Raw genomic sequence first — 24,701 nt, 5'->3', positions numbered from 1 at the left:
AGTTATTGCCACTTATTTTTTAATTATCTATTTTATTTTCAAATAAACATAAACAAATTACTTACAGGCATTGGAATTTTTGTTAGTTCTTTGCCAATACAACTCTTCATTATAGACCAAAGATTTAAACTGTAGTCAGGTTTTTCTGGAATATACTTTCTCCTTTTCCTCTTCTGGGGCACTATCATGTAGTTTCCTTCTCCAATGTATCTGTCGTGAGAGAGATCGGGGGTACCTGGAACACTGGACGAGAAGCTGTCGTCATTCTTTCCCAATTCGTAGATGCCCGTCGATTCGGACAGGATTGATTTTGGGTGTTCTCGTGTTCCCTAAAATGTTTTAATTAAATATCAGATTCTAACACTACGTGAACTCTAAATATGAAGAATCAAAATTATAGCAAATAATAATAATAAAAATTAATAAAATTTTTGTTACTTATTATATAAACAAAATTTTGAAATAAATTAGATTCAAGTATACAAAAAGTATTTGGCAAAAAGTGTTTTTCAAATTCCTGAAAAAATATTTAGGATCTTTATGTCATTAAGCTTTGGACGTAAAGTATGAAAGTCTTCAAATTAATTAATTATTGGTTTATGAATTAAAAATTTAATCTGTACAAATGTTCATGAAAAATAAGAAAATTTTAAGAATTTAATTGAAATTTAAATTTGGAAAATCAAAGGTGTGAGAACTTCATATTTTTTCAGAGTTCTTTATTTTCTGAAATAAATTACTTTCAAATCCATTTTACTAGTTTTAAACAATCATGTTGAAATATTTTATTTAACTGTTAATTTATATTGTTCTTAGGTGCCGTCCATGAATTATGTAAGGTATTTTGGGGTGGATGGAGTCAAGGATTTCTTACTCGGGGGTAGGGGGTAATAGATCTTGTCTTATGTAATATTCTTATTTTTTGATCTCGTTGTACTAATGCCATCAGGTGTGATGTGATAGAATAATAATGCTAGCAGACTCACTCTACACATTTTTTAACATAGGAGAAAGGCTGTGTAGTTATTTCTCTCTCTTTTTTATTTTTATTTGAATAAGTGAACCACTCCTATGGGTGTATAACACTAAGAATACATAAACCAAAATACATGATACAAAGTAAACATAAAGTTAGTATTCGGTTTTTAGTGAAAACTAAAATGTAAAACTAGAAATTATAAATAGTTTTATCTTCCATATCTTTTGAACATAATTGTAAAAAGCATCAAACAGTGGCTTCCGAACAAGCTTATTGAGTGTATTATGGCCACCTGAAACCAAGCGTAAAGATTTCTGATTTCAGAACAAGTTTATCTTGATTGTAAATTGGACAATGATAGATCATATGGTCGATGATGTCTAGGTTTTCTGCAGAGCAAAAGAATATTTAATCACTATTCGGCCGAATACCGAATACCTAAAAACAGGAGTAAGAAATAACAAAAACACAGTAAATTAATCATTTTTGTAATTTTTATTAATGCTGAACATTAAACTATAATTATTAAAGTTAATAAGAAATAGCATCTAACTCTAGTATTAAATTATTTCATAATTAAATAATATTATAACCTTTATCTAGCCCAATATCTTAAGGCATTGATGGCGTGTAGGTTAGAATGTATCGGGCATTAATGTTATTGTTTAGTTAATTATGTTATATTCGTATTCGCATATATTTTAATATTTATATGATATATTTGAACTGTTCCACAACTGGGGAGAAACTAGACCATATTATGTCACCACTAAAGTATATCCTTAGGGTATTATTCAGTCTACAAATACATAGTAAAAACAAAATTTTAGTGTTTAATTAAAGAGTTAAAATGATCAATTGCAAATAAAATAACTTATAAGTTATAACTTACATCTAAATACCAACAACTGCCGAATCATAGCAGGCTATTTACGGCTATTACATAAATTATAAACCAATTTGGCACTAGAGGTAGACGTTAGGCTCCATCTCGTATTAACTTTAATAATTATAATTTAATTAATTAATTTAAATAATTTAGACCTAATGGAAGAAAAAATCGTAGTGACAGCGGGTCAATAGAGAGCACGGTGCGTGATCTTTGCCATAATGCGGTTTGCGTGCCAATTTTCGTACGTGCGTTAATCAAGCCGAATAGTTTGGCCGAATATTCGGTCATTCGGCAATGCTCCTAGCCGAATATTCGGTATTCGGCTGAGGCTGAATATACTATTCATTACATCACTAATATATATATATATATTTTGTATAACAAAAGTATGTGCATGTGTGTTTGTATACATGTGGATGTTTGCATTTACATAAATACATACACACTACAAGTTCCTTACAAAATGACAAAATAGTATTAAAAACAGGGCTATGCAGTCGTGTAAAAATCTAACTCCGACTCCAACTCCGACAATTTTTACTTTCCTGGCTGTTATATATAATAGAGGGAAAGTGTAGCACTCGGTCAAAAAATGACCCCTTCCCAATTTTTACATTTTTGGACTCTGGACACCTTGAAATGTTGAGATATGCAAAAGATTCAGTTTTTTTCCTGTAGATATGGATGTTAGTCTGTGTGTGTGTGGGGCACGATTTTGTTTACCCTGTTTGAAGCCTGATAACTTCTGTGGTTTTTAAATTGGAGTCAGATGGTTTAACACAGGAGTTATTAAGCTTCAAAGTGGTTGAACTAAATCGTGTCCCCATACACATTCTAATATCTTAGGCAAGAACATCTTAACAGGTTTTACTGAACTATTATAAAATGACAAAAAGCTTAATTTTGAGGGTAGAGACAAGTTTTATTTTTTTTTTTAAATTGTGAATGCTAATACTTAAACTTTACCCATTCTGAGATATTGTTTAATATCTCAGAACACAGAATAAAGAAATTAAACAAATTAGATGCCAACACACGCATGCATGTGAATTTTTCCCCTTTAATTGACATTTTTATTGGGTTTGAGAGGTCTCCAAACATGTAGATTTGCAAAACACTTGGAGGGTTAAATTTGACACGATTCCAATACTTTTCCATTTTATATACATAACAAATTGGGAAGTAAAAAGGAGTCAGAGTCGTGGATTTTTTGATGACTAACTAAAACACCAAAACTCCACGAGTCTGCAGCCCTGATTAAAAAATAAATTTTTATACACTTTTATATATCTTATTTCTCATATTTGACTCCTGTTCCCTAAGAGGGCCTTTTTAATCACACACATTGTAAGTTTGGCTGCATCCAATAATGGGAATGGCTGGATCATGAAGAATATATTCAAATACAGAATAATTTCAAGTTTTCTAGGAATAAAACACCCCAAAAATTCCTGGGAAGTTGCATGCCCAGATTCAATCCCAGGCCCCCCAAAGCAGTAGGCTGATTTGGTTTATTGATTCATTTGGTTATGGCAACTTGACATGTGGGCAATCTGCTGAGGGGGATGCCTTCCAAGAGGACGTTCTAAGATTCTAAAGGAAACTGGTCCCTAATTAAGTGTTACAAGCATTCATTCCAGCTGTTGGTGAGGCATGAATCCATAACCAACTACCAGTGTTTGGTTTTATCCACTTCACCACTGGTCATCCAGTAGGCTGATATACCTTAATCATCTCAACTTCAATATATATATTTCACACATGCACATACTTTTGTATCAATATATATCAAAATATAAAAAAACTAACTACTTTTTAAAAAATAGAAAATTTTAAATTATTTACTCTTTTCTAAATTTACTTTTATCTTATTTAAATAGATTTTAAAATTATAAATAAGCACAGTAATTTTATACATATCATACAGTGGCATCAAAAATAAAACAAAGCATCTGTTACTCACTCGTTCGTGTTTATTTTTAATTTTCCGAGTTATGACACCTGCTTCCTCTCCTGCAACATCTTCAGTTTCAGTATCGGAAGAGGCATCATTATCGTAACCCTGACCTTCACTCTGAAGACTCAAACCGCTAGATGTTCTTCTGAAATAAAAAACTTATAATTTATATCTAACGTAAGATAGTAATTAAAATGAATAATTTTATTAGCATATTCTGTCTCCTTAAAGTTTTCAGAATCAATTAACCTTTTACATATTATCCAATATTCATAAAATAATACTTTTAAAACTTAATTTCTATATAACTATTTTTATAATAAGATTAAATTACATAATAAATTTTACTACAAACTTTAAAACTGCAAATATAAAGTAAAAATTATTCTGTATTTAGTCTTATTTAATATATGAAAATTTCTCAAAGTAAAAGTATTTTATTGTAATTTCACTAAAATGCAATTTTTATTAAATTGGCAACATAAAAACTATAAATTTAGCAGGATTATCTTTCTCTGATTGCAATAATTAAAAATAATTTTTCTTTCTCTCACACTGATTGGCATTCAACTGTTTTGCCATCCTTTGAGTTTCTTGTCAATGACAGTAACAAGATATTTTCAAATGTTCTGTTTGGATTAATGCATCAATTTCAAGATTAAAGATTACCTTTAAAAATTTCTTATTTATTTGCCTATTTATAGCCTATTTTCAAAAAGTTCATAATTGCTATATTTCATTTTTTTTAAATATATTTATTTTGATTATTATTTGTTGAAATAAAACAATAATAATAATAATAATAATTAAATTGAAGATATAGTCTGTTGAAAAAAGAATCACCATTTATTCACTTTCAACAAACTTTCAATGATCAACCTTTCTCTGCAGACTACTTGGCCATCAAAATTAAAACTTCCCTTAAAGCCTGCAAAAGAAAGATTCATCATTAAAAGTTTGTATTCTGAAACATTGAAAGTGAATAAATGGTGATTCTTTTTTCAACAAATTATATCTTCAATTTAATTTTTAAACTTAATTGCCATCTGAAGAAATTCTACAATGATAATCAATTTGAACACATAAGAGACAAAAATCTTCAGTTTCATCAATAAGGATCATAAAATATAGCATGAAAGATAGTAATTTTTTTCCAACAAAAAACTAAAACATGTTTAATTTTTGTAAAATCTACAAAATATATTTATTACATACTTATTAAAACAGTTTATGATTCATTCACAACTTAATTTATTAGATTATTTAGGTATATATATACATACACCTAATAATATACCTATATCTATATTTTAAATTATTGAAAAAGTATTGCAAAATCATTTTTCCCATGTCAATAATATAAGATACTATAAAATTTACAAAAATTTAATTGTATTTCAATCTACATGAACTACTGAAATGTTTAAACATTTTGTCTGTAGTTCAAATAAAAAATTTATGTAATCATTCATTCTGTATCATAATCAATATCATACAAAAGATATAAAGCAAATTAAAATGCTATATCAAAGAAATCATAACAGATAAATGTATTCACAAAATTTACTACATTTTAATGATCTTTATAGATATAAAGCAGGGTACGAACAAAATCCTATATATCCTTGCTATTATCGCTCTACTTAATGTTCAAAATAAATTCAACAAAAAATGAATACACAAAACAATTAAATGATGATAAACACATCATTTATAGTCATACTGTTTCAAATACATGGCTTAAATCAAGAAAAACTTTTATAAAAACAATAAACTAAGTTACTAGTTTACCCAAAATTATTAAACAAGTTAAAGGATCTAGAGAAAGTAATATTTATGCATCAGAACTTCTCCCACAAAAAACTGATATGAAATGGCTCATTTGGCAATCCCTAAACCAATTTAACATGGAAGTTGATAGATTTAGGTTTAATTTTAAAAAATGAAGTTATATTGGCAAGTCTAATCTTTGTGAATGCAAAGAATGTCAGACAATAGAACATTTAAATATTTATTATGGACTATATAACAATCTCTTTCGGATGTACCATATCTACCATAAGCAATATATTAGGCCATTCAGTTTGCATAATACTGAGTTATAGTTTTGTTACAAAGATACAAAAAAAATTACCATGAGCTTTGACACTCTCTGAACATCAATTACAACAAATTAGATGAAAGTTTGAACAGTTACATTCAAAAAGCTCACAAACAATAATATCCAAGAACTTGATACCATTCTATGATAACTTTAATTTAACAAAGTAAAAAGTTAAAAAGAAATTTTAGAATAAATATTAAACAAAATCAGTCATCATCATCATCATCATCATATTATTATTATTATTATTATTATTATTGTATAATTTTAAAAACAGCATGAGAAAAGGGAACTTTACAGTTAAGCATTTTGTGGGTATGGGAATGTCAAAAAAGACAGTTTACAGCATCATAGAAAGACTGGAAAATGTTAAGACTGTTTCTAGATGTCATTTTAATTCTGTTTCCACTCTCTGGACAAATAGCAAAAGGTAGTCTTTGGAAAAAGAAGCCATTGGAAAAGTTGGACAATTGTCAAGAAAACTTGAAAGTTCAAAATATCTTATCAGTATGTTAAAAACACACTAGTCAAGTGAAATATTGTCCTTCAGAAATGACAATTAGCACTAAAATATAGAAAATTCACATCATAAGGACTATGCTGCAAAAAAGTTTGAGTATAATTTCAAGGTTTCAAATAGATTAGATGTTGTTAAGAATCGTTTGTACTTCACCTTTGATGAAAGTAACTGTACTGAGAACAACTCCCATACTATTGTATGGATGGGTTGATTTACAGGTAAAATTAAAACACCATGCAAAATTTCCTCAGAAAGTTTTTGTTTGAGTAGTAATTAGTTCAAAAAGAAGATTTCAAGCATTCATAATACTCTCTCACCTCTGCATCAACAAAGAAATGTACATCAAGAAATGTATTAAGAATTTAGAGACTGATCTTATTCCTCAAAAAACACCACTCTGCCCATACATCTTTTGGCTGAACCCTGCAGCTACACATTAATAGCAACAGTTTCCATGCTATAAAAATACAGAGTATGTTACATCATCAAAGAGAATGTTACAAACATTCCTAAGCTGTGTCTAATTAAATGATTCTGGTACAGCCGAATCAGAAGATGAACAAAACTTGGTGGTTTGCTGAAAACAAAGCAAACAGAAACAATGCATCAAGTCCAAATTCTGCCAATTTAATTCAGAGCCTTTTCCAACTCTGATAGCTGGTATCAAGACTAAAAGACTATATCAGCAGCTTTTCTGATTTTAGACTAAATTCCATAATTTAGAGACAAGAAAGTAATTTTGTCAATTTTGTGTTCCTGGATAATCATATTGTAAATTTTTTAAATCACAGAATAATATTCCATACTTTAAAGATAATAAAGAATGTTACATCACATTTTAGTTTTCTTTTTGATATTCTTGCCTTTAAAATATTTCATAGGTAACAATAATATACTGTATTTACTCACATATAAGACTGCCTTGCATATAGGACGAGGTATGACTTTAAAGATCAAAATAAAGAAAATTAGATTTATTAATACAATTCTAATTTTATTTTATTTAATCACAAGTAAAATAGCAAATTCACGTAAATGCACACATTGTCCTGCAAAAATTACTGGCATTTTAAACTTTAAAGAAAAATCTTGTGAAATCAACAACATAATTTGTTCATGTAAAGCCAGACAATTGGGAACCCTTTTTGCTAATACTTAACAGTCAAATTCATTCTCCGTCAATTACACTCATAAACTTTTCTAAATAATCATCTGTTTTCATATGGATTAAAACTTATATCGTGCTCCCGTGTGATTTTCTAATTTCAAATTGGAATTCAATTCAAAAGCTTTGCTTTTCCTATTGCTATTCATCTTTACTCCTGACAATATACAAACTCCTGACAAGAATAACTGAAATGACCCAGATAAAATACTTATGTTTTTAAATACAAGAGGGTAAGCATCCAGTAAGAAATGAAAATACACAGTTCATAAAAATTATTTGCAAAAACGCAAAGAATCTTTTGCTCGTGCGTATAAGACGACCTAGGAATTTGAAGCTGCGATAAATGAATAAAATCCTTGTCTTATATGCGAGTAAATACAGTATATAAAATAGTCCTCAACTTATGATGAGTTCATTCTACAATTTCAATTTCAAGTTGAATTGGCCATAAGTCAAACAAAAATAAAGGTTATAATAAAGTATGGTTTCCAAGTCCAAACACAAGTCTACATCTTATGGCATATTTATGTATATTGTGATCAGTTACTGGGCATAAGTACCATAAAACAATACACTTATACAGTTTAGATATATTGCACTCAAAACTAACATTTAACATTTTCATTAAATATGATGTAACAAAGGTTCATAAACACGCACAGGTCAGCTACACTCAAAGCAATAAAAAAAAATCATAACGGAAAAGTATTCCAATCTATATTTGGAATCAATTTTAAATTTTTTGTTAATTTATTTTATTTTATTTAATTTATTATTAATTTAATTTAATATATATTTCACATTATAATAATAATTGGGGACTAAGCAGCCATAGAAAGTTATTTTTGTTTTCACTTCTAGAGTAATAATGGCACAAACTAAAATTATAGTTAAATATGAGTAAGCTTACCAGTTATTGTTATACTGTATAAAGCATGTTTATTGCCCATTACAGTATTACATTAATATTTAATTGTTCTATTATGCCATTATCTGAGTGACCAATTGCTGGCACTCACAAAAATAATTTTTAACGTACTTGTTTGGGTGTCTCAAGTCAGAGACTGACTGTATGTATGTATGTATATATATATATATATATATATATACAGTAATAATGCCAAACTAGTTGTATATAAAATATAAAATTTTATTTTCAAAATAATAAATATATTTATAAAATAACTGAATATATAATAAAAAAAACAGTGTATTTATTACCTGTGACCTTTTCCTGGAATAGTTACCACAAAATCAGCAGCAGTGTGTTCCTCTGCATCATAAAATTCATCATCATCTGAGTGTATCCCTATTAAAGACATTGATTATTATTTTAAAGTTAATAATAATAATAATTGCAATTCTAATTGCATAACTTTATTAGTAGTAGCATATAAAAAGATGAGCAACAAGATTTTACAATGTTATTTCATTTAAATGATTCACAGAATGCATTTAATTTACTTTTTGGAAAGTTATTGGTAGTATTTAGCTATTTCTTTGTTTTTATTTTACTGATTTTATTTTTGTTTGTTTATGTGTTTTATACAGGCTTTTAACAATAAAACTGGCCAAACTTTGTCAGATGAGATATCAAAAAATAAGTGTAATTAGTAAAGTTACCATTAAGCACTAAAAGCATAATGGCATTTATAGCCTGGTAGGTATACAAAATTTTGGGGAGCATCCAATAGGCAAAAAGTAATAAAATGGCACAAAACTGAAACACTACAGCATAAAATCAAGTATAAAGCTTAATAAGGTATTTTAATCCTGTAATTGATATTTTTAGTACAATAATTGCCACTAGACCGTGCTGTAGAAAACAAAAATTTCTGTCAACTAAAGAGTTGCTCAACTAAAACTGCTGTTCCATTCTAGTCATTACAAGTAAAAAAACAAATCGTCAAACTGTCCAGCATAGTGAAGTAATATAATACTTTAAAAATTGAAAAGAATTGTAAAGTTATAATTATAAAGATAAATGATGCTAACAATGTTTATGGCTAAATAAAAAGATTTGACATGTCTATGATTTTAATGAATAAAAATCTAAATATACATGGAAGTACATACAAAATAAATATCTGGCTCCAAACCTTATTAAATATCTACTTATTTTTATTGAATTTACCAGTAAAAGAAATATCAAATTACCAGTACATGTATTTATAACTAATTATGGGTAAACTGATTTATCAGTAATGCAAGTGTTATTTACTAATGTAATAATTTTAACATTTCATTAATTTTTATTCTTATATTATCAAGTGATTTGTTTTACAAAAAGATGCGTTGCTATAGCAATTATTTTAAATATGCACTATAAAAGCTGTTCAATTGAATCTGAAAAAGAATTAAAGCTTTTAAGTTGCAAAAAAGAAAAAAAATATTTATATAATAGTAAATATGACTTCTTACAATTAGTGTTTTTACTCATTTTAAATCATTTTTGTAAGTGGAGGAGTCAAATTATGTCAGCAGTTTTCTTTTTCTTACTTAAGATTTAAGAATTGTATTTAAAATTACTTTTAAATTGTTTTAAAATTTTATTTTAAAAGTGCTATTTCTATTTATTTATTACAGAATAATTTTTGAGAACATAAAGTATATAAATTAGCTAATAAATAATTTATCTTATTATTGCAGTGGATGCCTTTTGTCATCTTAATATATTTTTCAATTTAATATTTTGTACAACAAAAAAATTATCTTGACTTATCATAAGTAGTCATTACAAACTGAAAAAAAAAACAAATCTAAAATTAAGTTAACAACAATTATTAATATTGTGTAAACTTACTGTATGGATTTTATTCTATGGCCCTTGGCTAACAATTAGACAATTAGTCAAGCATCAATCAAGTATAATCAGGAACATACAAGCATAAAATAGTGACAAAAAAGAACAAATTTCTTGGCTTTTATTTCTATAGATTTTTTTGGTATCTGGTTTTGTATTGGTTAGATTTGGATTATGGTTTTGTTTGATTCTACAGACTGGAGGTTTCTGGATTGGTGTTTCTGTTTTGCTTCTATTACAATTTTACAAAATAATTTCATTAGGCTAAAACACAAAGATTTCTCAAATTTAAAAGTTATAGTGTATATATGTTTAATAATTTCAGAGGTATAATTTATATGACTGAATGTATAAAAAAATAAAAAACTAAATTATAACCAATGTTGTGGAGTCAATCTCCAGAGTCAGACATTTTAGTGCAGTTGGAAAAATCCTTTTGACTCTGGAGACTCCAACATCAAATTTTATTGTTGGTAAAATGTAAAGTGCAAAAAGTACTTTTTAATTAGTATCTAAAGAAATTTCTTACAAAATGGACACTTTGATAAATTTAGATATCAAAATATGTTCACCTATAAAGGGCATTTCACACCAAAATTTTATGCGTTCGCACACGTTCTACACTTTTAGAAAATAGCTTTTATAATTTAAACAAATATTTTCACATCACCTAGAGCGCACGCCAGACTAGGTATGTTTTTGCTATTACCCAACAAAAATTATGAAACATGGTACAATACTTGACTGACTTTTCATTTGTAAAAAAATATAACTTATTAATATTTTAAACTTTGTATTATGTATTTGTTTCTAGTAGCTCATATACTATGCAAATGGAAATTATGCAAAAAAATTGAAACTAAGTAGCATATGAATCACTCAAAAAGCAAATAATTTTTACAATGTGCTTGTGTATCAATTCATTGGTTTTAGATACTGGCCTGCAACATGATCTGCAATCAAGGGAATGTGCCTTCCAAGTGGTGTTTTAAGGGAAGGCGGCCCCTGTTCAGGTGTTATTGATGCGAAGAAAACATGGAGAAAACACCAGCCAGCCCATCGGCCCAAGCACAAACCAGAGCCATCACACAATTTTTTTCTTGCTTGAAAAGCATTCTTACCTTTTTGATAATAAAAAAAAGCAAAATATGCTATTTTCGATTTTCCATATTTAATGGGACACAGAAGGAAAAAAAAACCCAATTGCAAAGAATCAAACAAAATTTTTTACAAATAAGTCTTGAAATGTCAGCTGTCAAAATATATAATACGATTTAGAACGAAATTAGTGGGTAAAAATACAACTAATCCCATTAGTGGTAAAAAAAAACCAAATTACTTTCCAAACAACCCAATATGTTTAAAATTTCTAATTCCGTTCACAATTACACACTATTTTATGCATGCATTTTTACCAAATATAATTCCAAAATATTAATCTCAAAATAAAGTCTGTTGGCAACATTAACAAATTACTACTTAACATATAAAAAATTGAAATTAAAATATTAAAGCAATAAAAATTTAAATTAAATCCAAGCAAAAATATTAAAATAAATATAAATTGAATCTAAAAATAGGATTAAATTTTTAAATATATTTTTGGAGAATATTAATATCTGGTTAATTTATAATGTTGTATCCTGCATATTTTGTTTAACATAATTACAATTAAAAAAATGTTATTGATCAAATAAACATGAAATATTTAATGTCCACTAATAACAAATTCAAAAACAATAGCTTTTTTTCTTTAATCATTTACTTTGCAAGAACTTACAACAGAAACAACTCAAAAAATTAATTTAAAAGAACCCCTATTTAATAAAAGAAAAAATAAAAAAAATTTGTAAGTTACTGTAATTGAAAAGTATGGTTTTATATAAATGTATATTTAATATTGTTGTATATTTATTATGGAAAATAATAACTTACCTGGAGAATTTACACCTGAAGTAGCAGCTGCTTCCTTTGCAGCTCTTTCTAAATGTGAATGTTGTTTAGCAAGTTGTTCTACCATGTCCTCTAACCTTAAACGTTGTTCATGTTCATGTTGCAACATTTTTTGCCATTTTCTTCCTTGTGTTTGAGCTAATTGTAAATATTCATTGCAAGCCTGTAAGGTTTATTAAAAACTTTAACAAAAGCCAATTTACAAAAAGACATCAATATAATTAAATGTTTTTTAAATGTTTAATTATATTGGTCATTATATAGTAAATCCTTGTTGCATATATTCCAAGGGACTAGGAAAACAAATATTTTTTGTACTGAAAGTTGAGTTATTGTGACATATCTATTATCACATTATTATACCACAATCAATTTCTTCCACAATATCATATTTTTTCTAGTAAATTATGAAAATGAAATGTTTTTTATTTCACATGCGTCTCTTAATCTTTCAGAATGAATATGATAAATACAAAATAAAAAGTTTAAAAAAAAATTAACACACAAAATTTGTAATACATATTATCATTTCATTATATAGTGATATTTCTACAGACAATTTTTTAAATAAATTTAACATTTAAAGTAAGAGAACATTGAAAGTAACTTAAAATTATATTTACAAGCTTCCAATTCCGGGATAAAAGTGAACTGTTTCCCGGGATCCCGAGAAATCCCGGGACAAAATTAATTATTTTTAAGATATACAAAATATCATGAAATCAAATGATATAATTATTTTTCGTTTTTTAAAGTAATTTAATACATTCTGCAATCTCCAAAATCATATTAATAATGCTGTGTAAGATATATATTAAAAATTACCTTTGAATTACATAAATTTTTTCAATTTGTGAAAATTTCTATTAAAGTTTGCTGGAAACTGCATACAACAACAAAAAATGACTTTGAATTGAGTTGAAAATTTAAAGAAAAATGAATTTAGATCAAACTTCTAACTTAGAAGGTAATTTTTGATTTTTTAAATAAAATATAATACAAAATATTGTAAATTTTTATAAGATTTTAAAAAGCAAAGATGGTCAATACTCCGATCACTCAATCTAATTCTTATTTTAGTAATGAAAAGTCTTGCTACCGAGAATGCCTTTTCCGATTCAATTGATGTGATTGGAATCTTGTTTAATGCATTTAAGAGAAGACAAATATTATATGTTTTTCACCTGTATCCCGAAAGATTTCTAGTTCATTTTTGAGATTGTAGTACTTCTTTTGTTCCCTAGTATTCTTGATTCGTCTACCTCGACTACTTTAATAGAAACATCATAGCCCAATAATTCGGCAGTTCGTTTGTCTTTAATAATCAGGTTATGAAGAAAAACTTCATACTTGCTGACTTCATATTCGTTTGTATCCTTGCCCAATTTGCACAACTTGGCGTTACATAGTCATTGAAGCTACTGGGCATGGTTAAAAATTAAGACAGCATAAGCACAATTATTCCAGATATTACTGGTAAAGAATTTTGAGAGTCCTGCCACAAATAAGCTACGTATTGATTATTGACCATTTGTGACATGCCATAACAAGCAAAAATTAAAAAAGAAAAAAAAAACTAATAAGTAGGTTTAAAATTAATAAATACAAATGTATTCTGACAGTTTATGAGTTAATTATATGAGTTTCTATTTGCAAAATTTCCTCAACCTTAACGTAAAATAAGAAAGAAGTGAATTTTTAAGAAATTTGCGGGATTTCCCGGGTAAAAAAAAAAACAACCGGGATCCCAGAATCCCGTTTGAGAAACCCTACTTCTGCTATATATTTTTTTCCAATTAGAACTATGCATGATTTACTTGTATTGAGTAATAAGATTTAAAAATTAATTTGGAATACATGTTAAATAAATAAAATAAAATTCCGTTTTTTCTAGCTAGGAATATATTTTCTACGTTATCCAAATATATGTTAACAAGGATTCGCTGAATTTTATATCATTAATAATATATTTTTCATGAATTTTTAAATATTTGACTCACATTAATCATAGCATTTGAAGTTATTCGAAAAAGTGTGGCTCTTTCATTTACTGCTTTAAATTTTCCAGCTGTATCTGTAAAGTTTTCTAATTGTTCTAATTCTGAAAGAGAACGTTGCAATGCTGTTCCATGTTTAAGTATTAAATCGTTGCAAGTATTAAGATCTTCCAATTTAGTACTTAAAACTTTCAGAACAGTTTGCAGTTCATTTTTATCAGGTTGAGCAGGCATCATTTCATACTCTTCATCATCTTCTGTAAAATATCAATTATAAACAAAAATAATTTATTTATATTTATTGTTCACTGCAGATCTACTTTAATAATATATTTTTATAAGTATAAATAAACATTTATAAGCAGGTTGCAACAATAATACAATTAAAGCTATTATTTTTGAACAGTGGACATTAAACAAAACATAACAAGTTACATCCTTTTAACTCAAATTATTACTGACATTTTCTTTACAATCAATTTTGTTACATTATTTCAAAAAAAAAAAAAAATGATGATATTGGTTTCATATTAAAACTAAAATAACAACCAAAATTTTATTATATAATGTTTAGATTAGATTTATCCAATCTAAACATTATCTAATATTAATATGAGAGTATTATTTTAACTGAAGCAAGCTATAGAGTAAATTTACGATAATTAAAACAGTAAGTTCTTGTTAGCCTCGTTTATTACATAAATTTGTAATAATAATTTGTCACATGAACACATGAATTTGTCCTCAACTACACTAAGAAACAGATAAAATGTTAAAATGAGGCTATGTTATTATACTACTCAGTAAGTAATTATAATGAGAACATTGAAAGAAAACTTACAACAGTCAGCAATTTCTCTATTCATTAATATAAGGTCCTAAGGACAATAATTGCCACCCCAATACAACAAAAATAAACAAAAAAGTTTATAAAATAATTAATATTAATTTTAAATGATAATGATAGAATTACAAAGAAAATGAACTCTCAGTAAACAATGGAGGCATAATACAATATCATGACAAACACAACAAGAAGAATAAAGAACTGAGTGAAAATATTCGTAGTTTTATATTGGAATGATAGAATAAAATAATTATTTTGTATAATCGACAAAATTACTAAGATATCATGCAACTTTGTTGTATCGCCATAGAATTGAAGTGAAGCTGGAAATAAGCAATCCCTGCACTTATTAAACACAGAAGAGACTATACTTGTACCTGCAAGCATGGGAGACACGATCCTTGCAGTGGCTGGGTATGGAGAGATGATCCTTGCATATGCCAACATGGAGAGGCAATCCAAGAACAAAGCAATTGATAACAATTGCTTTGTTCTTGTGTTTGTTCATTTATCACACCTATTTTCTGTTAGCTGCACATAATGCTGTTTTTATTTTTGATCCTAGGCCTAAATTCCATTAGGTGTGCTCATCACAGAGAGCAAGGACAATGTCACTTTAATATCTTTGTATATTGAAAACAATGTCAAGGACTCATATTTTTACTTTCTTATGAAGGAGCATGATTTTGTTCACCCTCTTTGAAGCTTAATAACTCCCATGCTTTTTGTCAAAAATTTCTGAAATTTTGCAGGGAAGTGTGTGTATTAGAAAGATTCATGCTATTAAATTTTGGGGTTAAAGGTTGACAGGGTAGGGAGATAAAGGGTAGTCATGTGTCATATCTTGAGTAGGGTCGACTTAATGACAATTATTTGAGATTCCAAAAACAAGTTGTAATTAAACATTTATTATAAAAATTTATTAAAACAAAACTAGAAAAACTTCCATTGTTAAAACCGATCAAAGATCAGATTAGTTGTGTAAGTCATATGAAACAGACGGAAAAAAAATACTATTAATGTAAAACATGACGCAATAAATGTAAAATGAATGTCCTCCAGTAGAGATAGACCTTTGACAAGGTGCTCTTATACAAGCAATTAGAACATAGAAAATTTGGAAAAGGGGAAAGGTTAATGATAAAATAGGGACATCGCATCAGGTCATTAAAATTACTAAAACATCATAGACTAGACAACAATGAGGTAAAATATGAGCGCAGGTTTCAAAGTTTCGTCAGCATCTTCTGTCCAGAGTTAACAGATGGTGTTGGGTAGATTCTCCAAAGTGGACCTTTCTTGTGATCCAAACAGGACTTGTCTTTCACTTAGGGACAGACAAGGGACCAATCAGGGAGCTGGAAAAAAGGGACATGGAGCCAATCAGAATGGACAAAAGGGGGAGAACGGAGATTGATATAAGCTTCGATTTTCAAGATCACAAGGCACTCAGTTAGTGAAGTTTTGAAACACGAAGACACTGTGTGTCAACACACATAAGACGGAGTTTTCCACCCTTGTGCCGTGCCACTGACGCCAACCGATGAATCTCCTCACCTGTCGCTGCCCCAGGGCCCACCATCGAGAAAACATCCTCAATGCTTAAACAACTGAATGTTCAAATGTTCTAACAAAACTATCCATTACATCATCAACTACCATAAGTAATCAGGTTTGATGAGTGTTTATTTCTAACAAAACTATTTGTGCATAGTGTAAGTTATTTCCTGTTAAAATAAATGGGTTATGTAACATATTTGTCATCATTTGTCTCCTCCGCCACACACACATGCTAATATTCCCTTAATCAACCTGATGCAGGATTAAACGATCCTCCCCTAAAAGTCGGCTAACTTACAATTAAACTCATTATTAGTAGTTACAATTTTTTATAAAACCAACCCCTATTTTCAGAATTAAACTTTTTGCCATTTTATAATAATTAAAAATGTACACAGTTTTTTTAATAAAATATCGTAACAGATAACATTTAAAATTCTGGTGGCGCTAACTAGAAAGTTAAGTGATTTGTTGCAAGATTTTTTACATTTAAACGGACCCACATTACATTTCTGGATTCCTCATCTCAATTAATGGAAAATGGCAAAGTTTTATCAAAATCAATCCATTAAATTTTGAGAACAAACTCGATTCTATAAACCCATTCAAGACATGCTAGCAACCATAAAATCACACAACAAAAAGTCGCACAATTCGTGCGCTATTGCATTTTTGGATTCCTCATCTCAATTAATGGAAAATGGCAAAGTTTAATCAAAATCCATTTTGATGGATTTTGAGAATAAATACAATTCTGTAAGCATCATAGAAGAAACTTCACTAATGCTCCACTTCAATTACAGAGAAAATTCAGAAATTTCTCAGTAGTAGCTTATCCAATATCTTTGCTTTCATTCTTTATCAATGACACTTAATTGAGAGCTAGTTGTTTACAAATTTTGTTTAAAGAAAAATAATGATAAACAAAAAGTTAATACAATTATTTTCAATGATTGATCAAATTCCAATCCTATTAAAAGAAAATTAATTTTAATCTTTTCTTTAGAAATTATCATATCAGTTTCATCAGAAATAAATGAAAGAATTTTCTACAATATAAACAACAGCGGTTTAGTTTAATTAAGTGTTAATTATTTGTGCATGTATGTATAATATGCATTTTTATAATATAGGCACTTTTATGCTTTCTTGTCAAATTCTAAGAAAGAAAAATTTAGCAACGATTTTTATTAATTACAACTGATTATTAAGCATTTCAATTTATCAATATTTAATTAGGCTTCATTCTGATTTACCTGATTCCATCATACGAATAGCCCGTGCCTTTGCTAATTCTAATGCAGTAACCCAGCGCTGACGCTCCACTTCACTTGTTGCCTTCAGATGGAATGTTTGTGTTCCGCCATTAGAAATGACAAAGTTACATGAGTCTTCTGTGTGAATAACAGCACTGACTAAACTAATTGTTCCTCTACAAGTATGAGACATTTCCATTTGATTTCTGTAATAAAAATTAAAAACCAATTTAAATAATTCCATAAATTATAATATTAAATGCTGAGAAAAAACATTTGAAATTAGAGTAGGAAATATTTAAATTTATTTAAAAATACAAATATGCACTGTCATTCTATCATTATTGTAGTTTAAAGTAGTGGTTCTCAAATTTTTGAAAAAGATGTTCTCTCCTTTTTACATAAAAATAATTCTTGCAACCTCTACACTTTTCTTAGAAGCCTACTGACCTGTAATTTTCTTAGAATGTATTCTATTCTAACAAAACCAAGACTTTTTATTAAACTAAAATATTATATAAATTATTGTGACATCATCACAATGCCAGGCTGCAACTTTTAATCAAATTTTAATTTTAAAAATCTACTCTCAGAATAAATCAAATTATAAATTATTTAAATTTTTAAAATGTGAGATCACATGAATATTCTATACCATAGAGGATTGAGTGATATATTATTGATCTCAGTTTATTGAAAAGGTCAATTTTATATCAAATTTATCACTCTATAAAGTAAGAATAAAAAATTTGAATGGAAATCACTTAAGTTTGTATAAACAGTACAATAAAAGTGGTTCTGTGGTGGGCAGAGAAATGGGAAGAGTTTCCCAGAATGAAGTAATGACATCACAGGCAGATTGCACATTGCACAGGCATTGAAAGAGTCACCAAAGATTTTAATAAACTCTCATTTTACATGCACTCAATTTTGAGTTTTCACTCAGATACACATTAAATCACACACAGGAAATTCATCTTTCACTTTATTATGTGAGGTGCTGGCTGTCCTCCATTTTTGAGATACATCCAGACTCTTCTGAACAAGAATACAGTGGTGGCCAATTGTTTAGGACCAAACATGATTGTGGCAAAAATCATTGATTAAATACAAAAAAAGAAAAAACTGGAAATAAATAAAAAATTATGCAAAAGTCAATTGTTTGTATTTGTATAAGACATTTGTAGATCACACAAAAAACCTTTAAAATCCAGTAATGCATGTTTATACAAAAGCTAACATTTTCAACCCCATCGGGGTCTTCCTCAGGCAAAGTTCATATGAGATTTCAAATACAAGTGGAATGGAACAAAAAACCGAAGCAAATGTTATTCAAATTTAGAATCATAAAATTAAAATAGAAAATGGAACATTATGCTTATGTTGAGATGACGATTACACATGTGTAATATCAAGTTTGTGAAACGGTGAATATAAATTGAAATAAATCGATGTGAAGTCATTTGTGGGTGTGAACCCCCTCATAACAAAATTTCCAGGTGTGTGAGATGTTGGTTGCATCCTTAGAGTTGATGCACGTGTTATGCAATCCCATCTTATACATTTCAAGAGTCTCCAAGGTTCTGAGCTGGTCAGTACAGTGTGTCTTATTAGACGGGCATTTTGCAGATCTGCTGTGATTCCTGGTTCTGTGGCAAAAGTTGCAAGAGTGGTAGTGTGTTTTTTATTGTCAATGTCATACCTGTGCTCCCGAAGGCGCTGATGGAAAGAGCGTTTGGTTGAACCCACATAGACCAAACTGCTATTAAATCTATCATCTCAAAGCAAGACCGCATATACCCCTGGTGCGTGTTTCATGTCCAATCTGTCCTTTCCATTACGGAGTAAGCTGTGTATCAACCTTGGCCTCTTATTAAACTATCTTATTTTTGGTGATGGATGAAATTTCTCTGTGTATCACATTGAGATGGTGGTTGTACCCTACAATTTTTCTTGCACTATTATTATCCACGGACTCCACCATGGCAGTTGGATTGTTACGTGTATTTTCCCGTGTGTAGGCGCGAGCTATGTTGTACGCTATGTTGTACACTATGGTGTAGCCCTATCATACCCGTGTTGTGATGCCACTTCCTCAATATGACTGAGCTCGGCCAAAGTGTCTTCATAGTTTGAGTTATGTGTGAACGCATGCTTAGTTAAGGCCCTAAAAACTGCAATCTTATATGAATACGGATCTTCCAAGATAGTGGGGATAAACAATGGTACATGGCATTTTTTGTAAAAAACCTTACGGGTGATCCCATTATCCTTTATTTGAAGGTCCAAGTCAAGGAACTGCATGGAAGTGTTGTTTTTTTTTGTTCCAATTTGATGTTTAGCCCATACGGGTTGTTATTCATTGAGTTAACTTGTTGATGTCAGGTTCCATTTTCTATATGATAAGGATGGCATCGACATACCTCCTGTATAGGAGGATGTTGGAAAGGAATAAAGGGATGATTTGTTGTTCAAGTTTCCAGATCACTAGCTCACATAAATCCCCGAAAGAGGGCTCCCCATGGGGACACGCCATTTTTGTATGTATGTTTTGTTATTAAACTGGAAGAAGGACGAGTAACATAAAATGTGCACTAATTCTAAGATTTGTTTGCAATGTGCGGAGGTGTCAGGGCGGGATAGTAATATACCTCTGATCTTGCAGAAGCACGGTTGTGTTTTTATAGACGGGTACAGTGACACAAGTGGAGTTGGTTGTGATGAGAGACCTTAAGGACTCAGCCAGCTGAATTGGGTTCTCGATGGCTCAAGGATAAGTATTCATATGGTCGCACACAAGTTTGTGTATCGCAGATTCTAATGCCCTGGTAAGGGATCTGGCCTTATCTAGGCCAGGTTTGAGAGAAAGTGGCTCCTTGTGGGTTTTGGCGAAGGTGAACAGCCTTGGCACATCTGGGGACGCCACCACCGCCCTATGCAAGCCCCACTCCCTAGCTAACCTGGTTTGTGTGAAACGTTTCACATGTGCCTGCAATCTTTGGAGGTATCCATCGTCAATGCTTTCACAGTCAATGTCACTGATGTATCTTTGCATCATAGAAGTGTATGTATTCTTCTTCATTAGCATAATAGACTGGCAGAGATTTTATATTGACTGAGTTGAAACATTGTGAGTTTTGACTTTTACCTATAATGAGTGGCATCAACTTGTCATTACCAGCTTTATTTACACAAAATAAAGCTGTTATCCTTTCCTTGCTTAGTTTTATTTCTGCCTTTTGTGGGTTACTTTTTAGATCTAAGGTTTTACTTGACAACACTCTGTAACATAATGCAGTCTCATCACAGTTATAAACTTGTGCAGCAGTGTACCCTTCTTTCTTAATGGAAATTGTGAACTGTTTGGAAAATTCTGCAGTGCCTTCAATATCACTAGACTTTGCTTCACCAGAAATGGAAATTTGGAAGAAGATGCCATGTCATTTTTGCCAACGCCACAACCAACTGTCAGAAGCCTTAAAATCTCCTTCTGCTTTTAAGCTTATATGGAATTTTTCAGCCTGCAACATTAAAGCAGTTCCTGATACAGGAATACCTTCACTTCTTTTTTGCATAAACCATGTGTAGAGGCAATCATCAACATTTCGATTTTTTCCAAATCTTGTCTTTTTTCGAGTAAGCCCAGCATCTTGGTCAAGCTTATCAACAAATGATTTCAGTTTTGTCTCCTCTGCTATCCAACCCCTTACAGTTCCTTCAGGTATGCCGTATTCTCTTCTTATGTTTGCTTTCGCAACTCCGCTCTTTACTTTAGCAATAATGTCAAGCTTTTCTTTCACACTGTAAGCTTTTCTTTTACTCATTATGCATACAATAATTAAACACTATTCAAAATACATGCAGGAACTCAGTACATACACAATTATTCAATACGCAGTAACAACAAAATGCACTACTCACTAACGCCGCACGGACCTGTATAAATGTGTTTGAACTTATCGCGTTACAAAATCAATTTAATAATATGTCACACTCAATTCAGGTTTGAAGGAAGTAACTTCTTTATAATTAAATATGGAATTTTAACTATAAAATTTTTGTTCTTTCAAACTAACACCAAATTCATTTTGACATTGAATTTAAAATAGCTTAAAAATAAATAATCAAAAATATAATCTAAACTTATTAACATGTAATTTTTATTATATTATAAATCAAAGCAAAATATATATATATATATAAAGAAATATGAAGTGTTAATTGTAAAAATCTTTAAAGGAATCATAAGATTATAGAGTTCAAATAAATGTTCAAAAACCTTAAAATCCAGCAATATATTTATTTAACAATGTTTATGCTATAACCGAGTGTGCGGTATAGCGAGCAGCGCTATAATGAAGGTCCACTGTAATATCAAATATTGATGATGAAGTGACAATATTGTAGTCATGAACAATGATAACTTACAATGTAATAATGAAATAAACACTGAAGTTGTAAATGTTATGTTATATTGAAAGCAATGAATAGAATATTACACACATTCAATAGTATTCAAAAGTAAATAATAATATTAATCAAGCATGTCTTTGCATCCTCCAGAAAGGATCTTGAACAGCACATTATAAAATAACAAATACAGTTAATATCTACTGTGTGTATACATGTGTATACTTATATATGATTAAATTAATATAATCAAAAATGTATAAAATACAGCGGTCCCTTGTTATATCAGATTCGGATATATCACGCTTTTTTTTGGCCCCTCAAATTTTAAAAACACTTGAGTCAATAAATTTTAAATCATCAATTGCTATTGAATTTCTTTCTGCAACGAAATACAGTATTTTATTCTTACCATTGCCCTTGAAACTACCACTGCAGATGAAACAATAATTTGTCAAGATCTAAATAAGCAAAGCAGGTGGACAAATCAATTATCATTTATGTTTCCTTTTGATATTAAAAGTTATTTATTTATTGGTTTTTAGCACTGTCTCCACATTTACAAGTTTCTGTGAATTCAAAATTTCACACCTTTATGTGAACTGATGCAATATCATCAATTCACATAAAGGTGTGAAACTTTGAATTCACTGTGTAATGTGTAAGGAAAAGATTTCTTTATTTCTGAATGGAAAGTTCTAAAATTTTTACACAGTAGTAACTTTATTTTGCTTTTTATAAAATTACAGAATAAAAACTTTCTAAGTTTTGATGTTCTATTATATGTTAAATATTTATCTTTTAAATTTTCAATTACCAAATTTATAATATATGCCTAATGACTGCCTAAATATCAGGCTACAATATGGCTAGTTAAATGATTAGCACAAAGTAATTTGTCACTAGAGGTAGACGTTAGGTACCATCTCTTAAATAAATTAATAATTATAATTAAATAAATAAATTATTAAATAATTTAGAACCTTCTGGAATAAAAGAACTGACCCAAGGCAGGGCTTGAACCTGCAACCTTAGCTTGCCATGCAGTGCACTTGCTAGTTATGCCACCTGGACCCCAAGCGAGTCTTCGCTTCCAGAAGTATATTAATTTAGATATAACCTTACTTGGTTAAATACGGCACTTATTTAATTATAATTATTAATTTATTTAAGAGATGATGCCTAACGTCTACCTCTAGTGACAAATTACTTTGTGCTAATCATTTAACTAGCCATATTGTAGCCTGATATTTAGGCAATCATTGGTGATATAGTATAAACTCATCGGGCTTAAGATGTTATTATTTGTACCAAATTTATAATTTTTATTGAAAAATATAAATTACACAAATTTTTAATAAACAATTTATTATGAAATATAGTGTTGTATAATATTAATAAAATCACAACTGATATTTTGTTTTTATATCAACAGTATTTGTCTTTAAATGCATTGTTAAAGAAATAATAATGCTAAATAGGCATTCATGTTATTGATGTTTATGTAAATATGATTTAATACAATATAATCAAAAATAAAATTCAGTATTGAGAAACTAAACTTATTTTATATCAGAAACACTTGCTGATGAAAGAAGAGCAGATAGAGATTCCATGTATAATCTGTTTAGTAAAAGTCCATAATTTTTAGTACTTGATTATATCATGCCGCTGGATAATCATGCTTTTTCTTTGTCTTCCGACAAGTGTAATGTAATGAGGGGCTACTGTATTTAGAATGTTTTATTAGTAATATACAGAAATAAGAGTGATATAGTTATGAATTAAATACAAATATAATTTAATAATTTATAATTAAAGTTTTTGGCTCTGCTAGAATCATCTTCAGTTTGATGTTTTGAATTTACTATATTTTTGGAACAGCTTATGAAACAACATTTGAATAAGATATTTTTAAAATATGAACTAATGTATCAAACAAAAGAATGATTTTGAAATCATTCCTTTGTTCAATATCAGTTCATATCAGTTACTCATGTATCAGTTCAATTCTTAATTACATTTGCACTTATGGTTTTTAAAATAACAATAAACTCAAACTACAAACACTCTCTTGATTATAATTTGACATTTACTTACTTTAATCAATATGTTTTGGTCTTCATATTGTATAAATCATAAAACCATTTTTTATGGCAAACAATAAATAAAGATGTGACAACTGCATTAGGTAGCCAAATTCTTTATTTCAAAAGAAATGCTTCCAGACTGTCTGGCTTTAAACTAATGTTGGC

General features: G+C 29.1%; 2 protein-coding genes across 4 annotated transcripts in view; one reads left to right on the top strand and one right to left on the bottom strand.

The window, feature by feature from the left end:
* LOC136983516 (uncharacterized) overlaps positions 1-24,701 on the top strand; it is a 345,314-nt gene that overhangs the window by 66,110 nt on the left and 254,503 nt on the right. The gene's annotated exons all lie outside the window — the stretch shown is intronic.
* Osbp (oxysterol binding protein) overlaps positions 1-24,701 on the bottom strand; it is a 68,812-nt gene that overhangs the window by 8,812 nt on the left and 35,299 nt on the right. The window contains exons 3-8 of one of the 3 annotated variants that reach the window (XM_067280245.1): positions 18,037-18,242; positions 14,377-14,630; positions 12,359-12,539; positions 8,842-8,929; positions 3,835-3,973; positions 66-329 (exon numbers count right to left, since the gene is read on the bottom strand). In XM_067280245.1, coding sequence (XP_067136346.1) covers positions 66-329; positions 3,835-3,973; positions 8,842-8,929; positions 12,359-12,539; positions 14,377-14,630; positions 18,037-18,242 — 1,132 coding nt within the window. The remainder of the gene's footprint in view (positions 1-65; positions 330-3,834; positions 3,974-8,841; positions 8,930-12,358; positions 12,540-14,376; positions 14,631-18,036; positions 18,243-24,701) is intronic. The other 2 variants (XM_067280246.1, XM_067280248.1) reach the window with 2 other exon arrangements.

This window comes from Centruroides vittatus, unplaced genomic scaffold (genome assembly GCF_030686945.1).
Source record: "Centruroides vittatus isolate TY-2023 unplaced genomic scaffold, ASM3068694v2 contig_882, whole genome shotgun sequence".
NCBI lineage: Eukaryota > Metazoa > Arthropoda > Arachnida > Scorpiones > Buthidae > Centruroides > Centruroides vittatus.
The sequence above is the reverse complement of the archived record's forward strand: the minus strand, read 5'-3'. Positions and strand labels throughout refer to the sequence as shown.